The sequence below is a fragment of the Aegilops tauschii genome, chromosome 4, assembly GCF_002575655.3.
Source record: "Aegilops tauschii subsp. strangulata cultivar AL8/78 chromosome 4, Aet v6.0, whole genome shotgun sequence".
NCBI classification, from domain to species: domain Eukaryota; kingdom Viridiplantae; phylum Streptophyta; class Magnoliopsida; order Poales; family Poaceae; genus Aegilops; species Aegilops tauschii.
The window spans coordinates 446,668,507-446,681,164 of NC_053038.3; the positions used below are offsets into that span (position 1 = coordinate 446,668,507).

Sequence of the window (12,658 nt, forward strand, 5' to 3'; positions counted from 1 at the left end):
ATCGCGGGGTTGGTGGATCTCATCCACCTTCCCCGGATTCGGCGAGGCTCCGGCGAGGGAGGCGCGGGTCGGTGGGGACGGCGCCCGGCGGCGGCGGTCGCCGGCGGAGGCGGCGACTTCGGGCGCTGGTGGGAGGCGAGGAGGCGGAGGCCACGCAGCGGTGGACGGGCGGCGCGGGCGTCAGAGCAAAGGCGGCGGCCGGAAGGCGAGTGGGAGAGTGAAGGAAATATGCCCTAGAGGCAATAATAAAGTTGTTATTTATATTTCCTTATATCATGATAAATATTTATTATTCATGCTAGAATTGTATTAACCGGAAACTTAGTACATGTGTGAATACATAAACAAACAGAGTGTCACTAGTATGCCTCTACTTGACTAGCTTGTTAATCAAAGATGGTTAAGTTTCCCAACCATAGACATAAGTTGTCATTTGATGAACGGGATCACATCATTAGTGAATGATGTGATTGACAAGACCCATCCGTTAGCTTAGCACGATGATCGTTTAGTTTGTTGCTATTGCTTTCTTCATGACTTATACATGTTCCTATGACTATGAGATTATACAACTTACGAATACCGGAGGAACACTTAGTGTGCTATCAAACGTCACAGCGTAACTCGGTGATTATAAAGATGCTCTACATGTGTCTCCAATGGTGTTTGTTGAGTTGGCATAAATCGAGATTAGGATTTTTCACTCCGATTGTCGGAGAGGTATCTCTGGGCCCTCTCGGTAATGCACATCACAATAAGCCTTACAAGCAATGTGACTAATGAGTTAGTTACGGGATGATGCATTACGAAACAAGTAAAGAGACTTGCCGGTAATGAGATTGAACTAGGTATTGAGATACCGACGATCGAATCTCGGGCAAGTAACATACCGATGACAAAGGGGACAATGTATGTTGTTATGCGGTTTGACCGATAAAGATCTTCGTAGAATATGTGGGAGCCAATATGATCATCTAGGTTCCGCTATTGGTTATTGACCGGAGATGAGTCTCAGTCATGTGTACATAGTTCTCGAACCCGTAGGGTCCGTACGCTTAACGTTCGATGACAATCGGTATTATGAGTTTATGTGTTTTGATGTACCGAAGGTTGTTCGGAGTCCCGGATGTGATCACGGACATGACGAGGAGTCTCGAAATGGTCGAGACATAAAGATTGATATATTGGACGATGTTATTCGGACACCGGATGAGTTCCCGGGGGTCACCGGATAAATATCGGAGTGCTGGGGGGTTATCGGAACCCCCGGGGGAACTAATGGGCCAACATGGGCCTTAGTGGAGAGAGAGGAGGGCAGCCAGGGCAGGCCGCCCCCCCTTGGAGTCCGAATAGGACAAGGGAAGGGGGGGCGGCGCCCCCCTTTACTTCTCCCTCTCTCCCTCTCCTTCCTTCCCCCTCTCTTCCCTTGTTGGAAACCTACTAGGAATAGGATTCCTAGTAGGAATCCTACTTGGGGCGCGCCCCAGGAGGGCCGGCCGGCCTCCCCCTTGCTCCTCTATATACGGGGGCAGGGGGCACCCTAGAACACACAAGTCAACACTTGTTTAAGCCGTGTGCGGTGCCCCCTCCATAGATTTCCACCTCGGTCATATCGTTGTAGTGCTTAGGCGAAGCCCTGCGTCGGTAACTTCATCATCACCGTCATCACGCCGTCGTGCTGACGAAACTCTCCCTCGGCACTCAGCTGGATCAAGAGTTCGAGGGACGTCACCGAGCTGAACGTGTGCAGATCGCGGAGGTGCCGTGCGTTCGGTACTTGATCGGTTGGATCGCGAAGACGTTCGACTACATCAACCGCGTTACTTAACGCTTCCGCTTTTGGTCTACGAGGATACGTGGACACACTCTCCCGCTCGTTGCTATGCATCACATAGATAGATCTTGCGTGATCGTAGGTAAATTTTTTGAAATATTACGTTCCCCAACAATACCTTGATAAAGTTTTGAAGAAGTTCAAAATGGATCAGTCAAAGAAAAGGTTCTTGCCTGTGTTACAAGGTGTGAAGTTGAGTCAGACTCAATGCCCGACCAGTGCAGAAGATAGAGATAAAATGAAAGTCATTCCCTATGCCTCAGCCATAGGTTCTATCATGTATGCAATGTTGTGTACCAGACCTAATGTGTGCCTTGCTATAAGTTTAGCAGGGAGGTACCAAAGTAATCTAGGAGTGGATCACTAGACAGCGGTCAAGAACATCCTGAAATACCTGAAAAGGACTAAGGATATGTTTCTCGTTTATGGAGGTGACAAAGAGCTCGTCGTAAATGGTTACGTCGATGCAAGCTTTGACACTAATCCGGATGACTCTAAGTCACAAACCGGATACATATTTATATTGAATGGTGGAGTTGTCAGTTGGTGCAGTTCCAAGCAGAGCGTTGTGGCAGGATCTACGTGTGAAGCGGAGTACATAGCTGCTTCGGAAGCAGCAAATGAAGGAGTCTGGATGAAGGAGTTCATATCCGATCTAGGTGTAATACCTAGTGCGTCGGGTCCAATGAAAATCTTTTGTGACAATACTGGAGCAATTGCCTTGGCGAAGGAATCCAGATTTCACAAGAGAATCAAACACATCAACAAACGCTTCAATTCCATCCGCGATCAAGTCAAGGAGGGAGACATAGAGATTTGCAAGATACATATGGATCTGAATGTTGCAAACCCGTTGACTAAGCCTCTCTCACGAGCAAAACATGATTGCACCAAGACTCCATGGGTGTTAGAATCATTACTATGTAATCTAGATTATTGACTCTAGTGCAAGTGGGATACTGAAGGAAATATGCCCTAGAGACAATGATAAAGTTGTTATTTATATTTCCTTATATCATGATAAATGTTTATTATTCATGCTAGAATTGTATTAACCGGAAACTTGATACATGTGTGAATACATAGACAAACAGAGTTTCCCTAGTATGCCTCTACTTGACTAGCTCGTTAATCAAAGATGGTTAAGTTTCCTGACCATAGACATGTGTTGTGATTTAATGAACGGGATCAAATCATTAGAGAATGATGTGATGGACAAGACCCATCCGTTAGCTTAGCATAAATGACCGTTTAGTTTTATTGCTGTTGCTTTCATCATGACTTATACATGTTCCTCTGACTATGAGATTATGCAACTCCCGAATACCGGAGGAACACCTTGTGTACTATCAAACGTCACAACGTAACTGGGTGATTATAAAGATGCTCTACAGGTGTCTCCAATGGTGTTTGTTGAGTTGGCATAGATCGAGATTAGGATTTGTCACTCCGTGTATCGGAGAGGTATCTCTAGGACCTCTCGGTAATGCACATCACTCTAAGCCTTGCAAGCAATGTGACTAATGGTTAGTTGCGGGATGATGCATTACGGAACGAGTAAAGAGACTTGTCGGTAACGAGATTGAACTACGTATGATGATACCGACGATCGAATCTCGGGCAAGTAACATACCGATGACAAAGGGGAACAACGTATGTTGTTATGCGGTTTGACCGATAAAGATCTTCATAGAATATGTAGGAGCCAATATGAGCATCCAGGTTTCGCTATTGGTTATTGACCAGAGATGTGTCTCGGTCATGTCTACCTAGTTCTCGAACCCGTAGGGTCCGCACGCTTAACGTTCGATGACGATTTGTATTATGAATTATGTGATTTGATGACCAAAGTTTGTTCGGAGTCCCGGATGAGATCACGGACATGACGAGGAGTCTCGAAATGGTCGAGAGGTAAAGATTCATATAGTGGAAGGTTGCATTCGGACATCGGAATGGTTCCGAGTGATTCGGGCATTTTTCCGGAGTACCGGGAGGTTACCGGAACCCCCTGAGGGAAGATTGGGCCTTCATGGGCCATAGGGAAGAGGGGAGGCATCCCACAAGGGGCAGCCGCGCCCCCTCCCTATAGGGAGTCCGAATTGGACTAGGGATGGGGGCGCCCCCCCTTTCCTTCTCCTCATCCTCTCCCTTCCCTCTTTCCCCCTCTCCGGAACAGGAAAGGGAGTCCAACTAGGATTGGGAGTCCTAGTTGGACTCCCCTCTATGGCGCGCCCCCTAGGCCGGCCGCCTCCTCCTCCCCTCCTTTATATACGGGGGAAGGGGGCACCCCATAGGCACATCAAGTCTTCTCTTAGCCGTGTGCGGTGCCCCCCTCCACAGTTACACACCTCGGTCATATCGTCGTAGTGCTTAGGCGAAGCCCTGCGCCGGTAACTTCATCATCACCGTCACCACGCCGTCGTGCTGACGGAACTCTCCCTCGTCCTCAACTGGATCAAGAGCTCGAGGGACGTCATCGAGCTGAACGTGTGCTGAACGCGGAGGCGCCGTACGTTCGGTGCTTGGATCGGTTGGATCGCGAAGACGTTCGACTACATCAACCGTGTCACTAAACGCTTCCCTTTCGGTCTACGAGGGTACGTGGACACACTCTCCCCGCTCATTGCTATGCTTCTCCTAGATAGATCTTGCGTGATCGTAGGAATTTTTTTGAAATACTACGTTCCCCAACATATGCAACGACAATATTTGGTGTTAGGTTCTTCAGGTCGATTCAAAGATTCAATGGCGACGACTGCGGCTCCAAGGCGTTGGTCCTTAGGGGCACGTGCACGTAGACCTCCCTACTGTCATCGACAAGGTCAGGCCGGCTCCAGTATGGGAGTGGCGACAACGGTGCTTAGCTGCTTGTTCTGGCAGCGGTAAAGGTCATTCTGTGCTCCATGGATCTCGATATAATTTTTATTATGTTTGAGATGATTTGTACTTCCGATGAATTTTTATATTAGATCTGATCCTTTTCACACAAAAAATGATCAAAGAGTTAGAACTTGCTACAATTGTGGGAATGTAAGTCACTTCATCCTTGATTGCACATATGAGAAGAGGGAAAATAATGGAGGCAAGCTTATCCGCAAGGACAAGTCCAAATCTTTCCAAAACAAGAATTTCATGAAAAGAAGTCTCAAAGAGTGTTGATGGTGCAAGAAGATGAATAACCAAGTGGTGAAGTTGTGGGATTGACTTCAATAGCCTTTTGTGTGGCTCTTTTTACATAGCCATGTTTTTTGCAAAGACTGGATAGGAAACATGCATGCACGCTACTAGATTGGACGCCAAGCATGCATCCACGCTGATGGACGGCCGACGCAATAGAGTAAATCGAGCACTTGCCGTCAAACACCTCCATGCGAGAGCCACACACAACCCAGTGACACCTCTTCACTTCGGTGCATTCCACACGACCCAGGGGCCTTTCATCAGAACTTAGTGTCTAGTGTGCAAAAATCCGTCTATCTATAATCTGCTGGCACGGCACAGCAAAAAAAAAAGATGTTTAAAGAAATGTGAAGCGTAGCAACAAACAAACGAGAAATATATTACTAGAAGTTCAGTTCGTGTAACATATACTCCCTCCGTTCTTAAATATTTGTCTTTTTAGAGATTTCAACAAGTGACTACATTGGGAGCAAAATAAGTGAATCTACACTCTAAAATATGTCTATATACATTCATATGTGATAGTTCATTTGAAATCTTTAAAAAGACAAATATTTAGGAACGGAGGGAGTACATACAATAAATCATCCATCAAATGGTACATACACAATCTACTTTTTTTGTGGAACATACACAATCTACCAGACAACTGTGTGCCGGCTACCAAGGCCTACCATAAGCTCCAGGTTTCGCATAAAGACGAGAGAGAGAGAAAATGAAACTACGAAGGAACATAAAGATCCCCTTTTAAGATTCAGGACGTGGTTCAGCAGCTAGAGATAGTCAGTAGACGGTAGCAGCAGCACGGTTTGTCCCTGTATTACAACCGAAGCCACGACGAGTATTTCAGTTATACCCATCAAATCTGAATGGTGTGCGCAGCGGAGGGTTGACAGCTGGGCGCCAAGAAGCAAGCAGCCACAGTCCTTTGGATTATGGAACTCACATTCGCTGATTAGGTTCCACCCTTGGATTTATGTGCCGAACACAAAGCCATGAAAGAACCTGTAGGCAAGAAAACTGTAAGAATCAGATGTTGGATGCATTGGACAGGTATGCGAGAAGGTTATTATAAATAAACTTAACTTTTACCAAGACTGAATCATTGACTTAATCATACAGCAGCACAACAAAGCATGCACAAATTCACAATTCATGTCAAGTTTACTTAATTGTTTCAGATCCATGAAAATAGGGTAAGAACAGAATATGTGCCTCATGTGTTGACATATACTGAGCCATGTGAATTAGTATATCCGTCTCTATAATGCCACTAACAGCAAGAAACCAATAGGTGTTTTTGATTAAAATGTTGCTTACAAGAAACAAACTGAAGATTTGTAAGCCAGAGCTAGCCTTCTAAGATGACATCTACTCCCTCCGTTCCTAAATACGAGTCTTTTTAGAGATTTCAATATAGACTACATACGGATGCATATAGACGCATTTTAGAGTGTAGATTCACTCATTTTGTTTCGTATGTAGTCCATATTGAAATGTCTAAAAAGACTTGTATTTAGGAACGGACGGAGTATTTCAGGTTGGAGCCTTGGAGGTACTAATACTACCTAAGAGTATCTTCAATTTCAGGTTGAACCAAGGGAAGGAGATCGCACAAATCTACAACAATCACAGTCGGTTACTCTTCCAGGTGCCATCTTCAACACAAAGAATTACCAAACACCAGAGGCAACTCCAAGTGTGAAACTATAATTAGGGCAACATTGACTGGTTCCTTGGCCGGAGTACACAAATCTGTCGCCCAAACCTGACCAGCGAGAACACGACGCTCCCGGCTCGCCGGCACCAGCATAGAAAGCTTCACGGGAGTAGGGAACTAGCCAAGGCAGAGAGATCACGCGGATATGCCTCCACCACTGTCGCGGCGAAAATCTATCCAAGGTGTATGTACAGGACTGTACTGTCGGCTAAAAACCCGACAGGATTACAAGCTTGGAGGTACAAACTATCAAAAATTAATTCAGCAATTTTCATAAAACACCAAAGTTTTATGGATTCTGGCACAGAACTTCAAATTTTACTCCACATTAACCTCAGCTGGGGATTAATTACAGTTGTGCTTTCTGAAACCTATGGTTGTCGTAAAACCCAAGAATACGTGCCACAGGCAATAAAAAACAAGTGTGTTCTCCAACTAAAACCACACAACATGGGGTTTAAGTAATTGGATAGACCATAATACAAATTTACCATATGGTACTAGGTTATGAACAACATACCTAAACAAGCTTCTTCCATATTCAGGAATCTCACCGCCATGCAGAAGATACAACCAGCTTTCTGTTCTTCCATCCAAGATAAATGACACCATCTTTCTCCTCTAGCTTGTAGTAACTGTTGTAATCATTTAACAGTGTTCTGATAGTATTGTTCACCAATGCACTTAGGGGGTATGGTCTAAAGCCAGCCATTGCAAACCTAGACCGCCACTTTCCAAATGGTTCGTGCCTCTCCACTCTTTCTGCACCTTCACATGCAATTAAATTGACAATATCTCTTGCAACACAGTGCTGCTCAGTGCTCATCCTCACCTTGTCATCCCTAGGGCAAGCAACATCTATTGCCTCGAACATGGCTGTGTAGTAGTCAAGGGTCTCCATGTATCTACTGAAGAATGGGGCAGTGTTTGTGTTAGCCTCCTGCTCTACAAGAGTTACCACCCTAGGAGACAGGCTCTTAACCATTCTCAATATCCTATCCCGGTGGTTTTCTATGCAGACACTCTCATCAGGAGTATGATGCAGCTGATACGCAAAGTTGACAGCAATAGCCTCTCCCATTCTTATATCGAGATGTTCAAGTGTAACCTCGTGACTAGCTGCATTTACGGCATTGAACTCAAAGGGCAGACAACATGACTGGGCAATGTTGCATAACCTACGCCCAACTATATCCAGTCCACCACCTCGGGCATAAGCCGAATCTGAATCATCTATACCAGTAATTCTTAGGTATGGTGGTCCGCTAGCCCTCGCAGCAAGGGCCTGTATCATAGTTACCCACTGGCTCCCTTGAGCAATCTGGAAATCAATGATGTGAATAAAGTTCTCACCCTTAACAGCCTCGGCTATAGCACCATTGGCAGACATGTAACCAAATCTGAAGAATGGACAGATATCATAGAGAAGATGCATGTAGGACATGAGCTCTGAATTTGTAGGTTGAGGTTCCTTGCACTTCAGAGATTTATACAACGCATGTCCAGTAGAATAACGCCTCGCAACAAGGCCTTCCAACATATAGGCTCCCAGACGTTGGATTGGTTCTCCAGACACGGAAACCATCTTCTGTAACTCTGATATCAGCAAGTCCTCATGACAATTATTCTCATCAACAGCCTTACCACATGCTACAATTACCTGCTTCAAGTCCCCAGAGCTAATTCCCAGAAGCTCTCTCCAGTTACTTTGGTGCATTGCGGCGCCAATTACTAGGGATCTGTCAGAACTAACTGCATCTGAATCAGATCCAAACAGTGCATCTGCTAGCTCCTGAAGTGTTGTAAACCCCAAACCTGGAACCTCGGTGATGCCACTTGCAGGAGAATCATATGTGTGATCTGAGTGGCTATCATGCACAGAAATGTGGCTACCACTTCTGCACTGAGGAGATGTAGAGCTATGGGCAGCATAAACACAATTGGCTGATGAAGACTCTAGAGTGCAGTATTGTGGGTGAATCACCTGAGACTTTGGATCGCTGTTCTGTGAACCATCATCAGAGGACACGTAGTGATGATCCTCATGATTTTGTTGCACATAGCAAGTACCATTCCCCCCCACATGCATTGAACTGCTGTAGTATGGTATTTGAGAATTGTCTGGATATCTGTATGACATGTTAGAGGCCTTTGCTGACATATTTTCCAACCTTGTGGATGTGATCTATTTGCTGGAATCCTAGAAGACAATACACCTCCCCGAGATTAACAGCAGTTAGTTTTGACTTCTTTATCAATAAATGTTCAGTGCGACGATGACATCAACTGCATAGGACAAATATACGATAAGTTAAAAGAGAAATATAAATGTAGATCATAAAGAAATAACTAACAATCATTTGAGAGAGCCGGCCGAACGAATTGAAACGCCACCAATCTCTTCCTCTATGCTGGAAACAAGTAAGCGAAGCTAGCAAACCCAGGACTGGAAAAATCTCTCTGCTGGATCTTAAGTCCCCCGACTCGAACGGATCTTAATTTGGGATGTTAAAACACAGAAATCGCCTAGCACAATTGGAAAGCATTTATGCATGGACTGCCCCTGTCTGAATCATCTGTTCACCTAGAGGTAAGTGTTCTCCATCACATGAAGCGCCACTTTTTCTAAAGGAAGGCAAAAGTTATATCCACTAAGACTAGGTCAAACTTCTCAAATTGTAGGGTTTATCTACACTGAAATTATATGGAACGAAAAACATGATTGTGGATGATACATACATAAATGTAAATCCACATGTGTGTACATGTAAACACTATACTTGTACTTTTAGTTTTATGCATTCCCCCCATGTACTTCTAGAGAAAGCATATCGAACTGAGGGCGGGAAATTAAAACGTAGGGTGTATATCTCGTAACTGGCACATGGAAAATAATGTCAAATTCAAATCAGCAAAATATAAGAGAAAAAAATGCATTAAGACTAAGGGCATGTACAATGGTGCTATCTTAGGAGTGCCACGTAGGATAAATGATGAGGTGGAGGAGAGAGAACTCGTAAGAAAAGGCTTGTCTTCTCTTATTTAAGAGAAGACAAGAGATGATCTCTTAGCACAATATGTCTCACCACGTTTTTAGGAATAGCTAGTTATTGAAAATAAGGCTAAGACATGACCCATTGTAGACGTCTTTTTTTGTCATCTCTAAATTACATGCAAGACTTAAAATAAGACTATCTTATCAACCACTGTACATGCCATAAAGAAGTGAAGACACATGCATTCAATAAATAGATATATTAATATATTATCTACAAGAGTAATTAGGACATATTAAATATGATGGGAGCTATTTTAGACCATGCTAAGAACTATTGCTCAAATGGCAAGTAAAAGGGAAATCATAGTCCTGCTACATAAATAAAGTTAACCTATGGCATGCCTGCAATCCCACTAGGTGATATGACACCAACTGAACATGCCCTTTACATTCCTTGAGAATCATCGTTTCTCTGCATGTATAGGAGCCATGTTGGGTGCAACATCGAACTGGAACACATCATCGCGTCACATAACTAGATGATGTATCAACGAAGAGTAGAAATAGCTGGTTCTAAAATTACCCCCAATGTGGCACACCCAGCAACAGCATATGCCAAAAACAGTTCACTGTAGCATCGCTAACGCCAACTAGTTTATTTCCATACCTCAGAAACTTGGTACATGCCTAACAGGTTTTTATACCGGATACAAACTGGAAACTCCTGCATGTTATGTCATTACTACATGGAATCAATCACCATAATCAATATAGCATGTGAGAAATTGCCTAAAACATATATGCTTTTTTTTATTTTTACATGTACAGACATATCTGGCCTGGTCTAGGCATTTATGATATTGCTTGGACATGGGAAAGAACACGACATGCTACTTTCAATTCTGCTTAAAAATGAGGACGCCTATGTGTGATGAACATTTGCTTGATGGATAAATGGATTTGGAAATTGATAAACAGTAATGGCTTATGGCAACAGCTCCTTAAGAGGAAATAACTCTGTAGGGAGGTGTTATCACACACAGGTGTGGCTTATGGCAACAGCACCTTAAGAGGAAATAACTCTGTAGGGAGGTGTTATCACACACGGGTGTGCAGTAAACCTGGAAATTCACATTTTTCACAGGGAGGTCAACAAGATTGTGCATTAATACTAAAACTTTGGCCGATCAAGTCAATAAGCAGCGAAGGTTGCTCGCATACTAGGAGACGCTTGGGCTTGTGTAAGATTCAGAAGAGAGCTGGTAAGAGAATTTGGTGTTATGGCAGAATCCAGAAGTCATGTGTGCAGATGGGCTGTTGAGTGATGAGCCCTAAACCACATAAAGGACTCGGTCAAGTCACTGTATGTGACCCTGAAAACAGCAGCTTCTGTACTGCTGAGTAAGTTGGCTTGCCCAATTTCCGAAGGCCGTCAGAAGGTTAGTACAAATTGGCTTTGTTATTTAGGCCATCTGGAAGGCTAGGAATACATCATGTTTTAGGAATGTGATGGTTTGTTATGCTAGTGCCCTGACTTATCATATTGGCTATTGGTTGGATACTTGGGCTTTGTTGCAAAGAACGACTACTGAGAGTGAGTTCATCAAGGGCCGAAGGCACTACAATGAGTGGTAACGGAGGTATTTGAGCAAGCAAAAGGATGGGAACCAAGAGATATGAGCTGGAAGATGTGCAAAGGCTGAAACTAGTCCAGGTCATTTGCTGCGTCGTTGTGAGTTTGTGCAACTAACAATGTCAGCAGCTGATGTGATCTGAGCATTGACAGAAGCAACTGTGAATCGAATCCGATGTCCAAATTGTCTCCGCACAACTATATGGTTCTAACCCAAATAGAGGAAGAGAACACAATGAAAAATTGTGTATCCCTACCGTACAATCAACCAAAAAATATATCTGCTGTCCAAAATATCTAAGCAGAGAAGATAACAGGAAATTTAGAAAAAGGGCAGACGCTTGTAAATCATAGTTGAAAGATAAAACGGGATAGTCATACAGTCAGTGTTACTCATAAACAGGGTCAGTGGGTGGTTGAAGTACGGGCCACACACATTCTGTGGGTGACAAAAATGGTCCAACTTGGGAAACCAAGGGCCGAAACCGCGGACGGGAGGCAGCGGGGCCGCGACGATGCAGAAGGCGAACGGCGGCTGCGACGACACGCCTGTGATGTGAGTATGTGACGGTGAGGGGCGGAGGGGTTGGGGGGTAAACTGGTAAAGCGTCGGCGGTGACGCCGGAAGGGAGGCAGCTCTAGGACCAAGGCGAGGAGGGGATGGTACTATTGAGCCCCCCCCCCCCCCCCCCCACACCCCCCCACCCCCAAACCTCCTTGGTCGGATTCGAGGGTAGGCGAGCGAGGAGGAAGACGAGTAGAAGAAGAAACGTACGGGACGGCGGCGAGAACGGCGCGAAATCAACCGAACCTAGCTCAACAAATCTACGAGTGGTGCCACACTGCAGAATCAGGAAACGGCATGGAGGGGCGGCGGGGTATACCTTGGCGAGCGGCGCGATTCGTCGGAGCTTCCCGGCCCCGGCGGAGGAAAAGGCGGGGAAGAGGGGAGGAAACAAGGCTGAGCACCTACCAACCCGACGACTCGACAAGACGAGACGCGCCGGGGAGCGAGAGGGTCAATAAAGAAAGTGGGGGCGGGGGCGGGGACGGAGGGAAAGCGGCATGTGCGGTTGGGAAGCGGGGGCTGCTCCGCGGACGCGGTTAGGGGTGGGCCCGCCCCGGGCGAAGGCCGGACGTGCGATGCCCATCGGACGGCGCTGCGGTTGGATTAGTAGTTTAGTGCCACTGAAGAGGGCAGGAACCGCGAATAAGCATGAGATAAACGAAGCATCACGGTTCAGTCAGCAGGCGCGCACCACGCAACCACTAATGATGATGATTGCCTTGATT

At 45.3% G+C, this 12,658-nt stretch overlaps 1 protein-coding gene across 1 annotated transcript; it reads right to left on the minus strand.

The window, feature by feature from the left end:
• Positions 1-5,543: 5,543 nt before the first annotated feature.
• On the minus strand, positions 5,544-12,413 carry LOC109741347 (scarecrow-like protein 21). The gene is made up of 3 exons (XM_020300421.4): positions 12,250-12,413; positions 7,255-9,020; positions 5,544-6,019 (listed from the first exon to the last, which is right to left on the minus strand). Exon 2 carries the CDS (start codon positions 8,893-8,895, stop codon positions 7,285-7,287), a length of 1,611 nt encoding a protein of 536 aa, XP_020156010.1. The 5' UTR covers positions 8,896-9,020; positions 12,250-12,413; the 3' UTR covers positions 5,544-6,019; positions 7,255-7,284.
• Between the last annotated feature and the right edge of the window lie 245 nt (positions 12,414-12,658).

Coding starts and splice junctions, on each gene's coding strand:
- LOC109741347 (XM_020300421.4), bottom strand. CDS start 8,895: ATGTCAGCAAAGGCCTCTAACATGTCATACAGATATCCAGACAATTCT.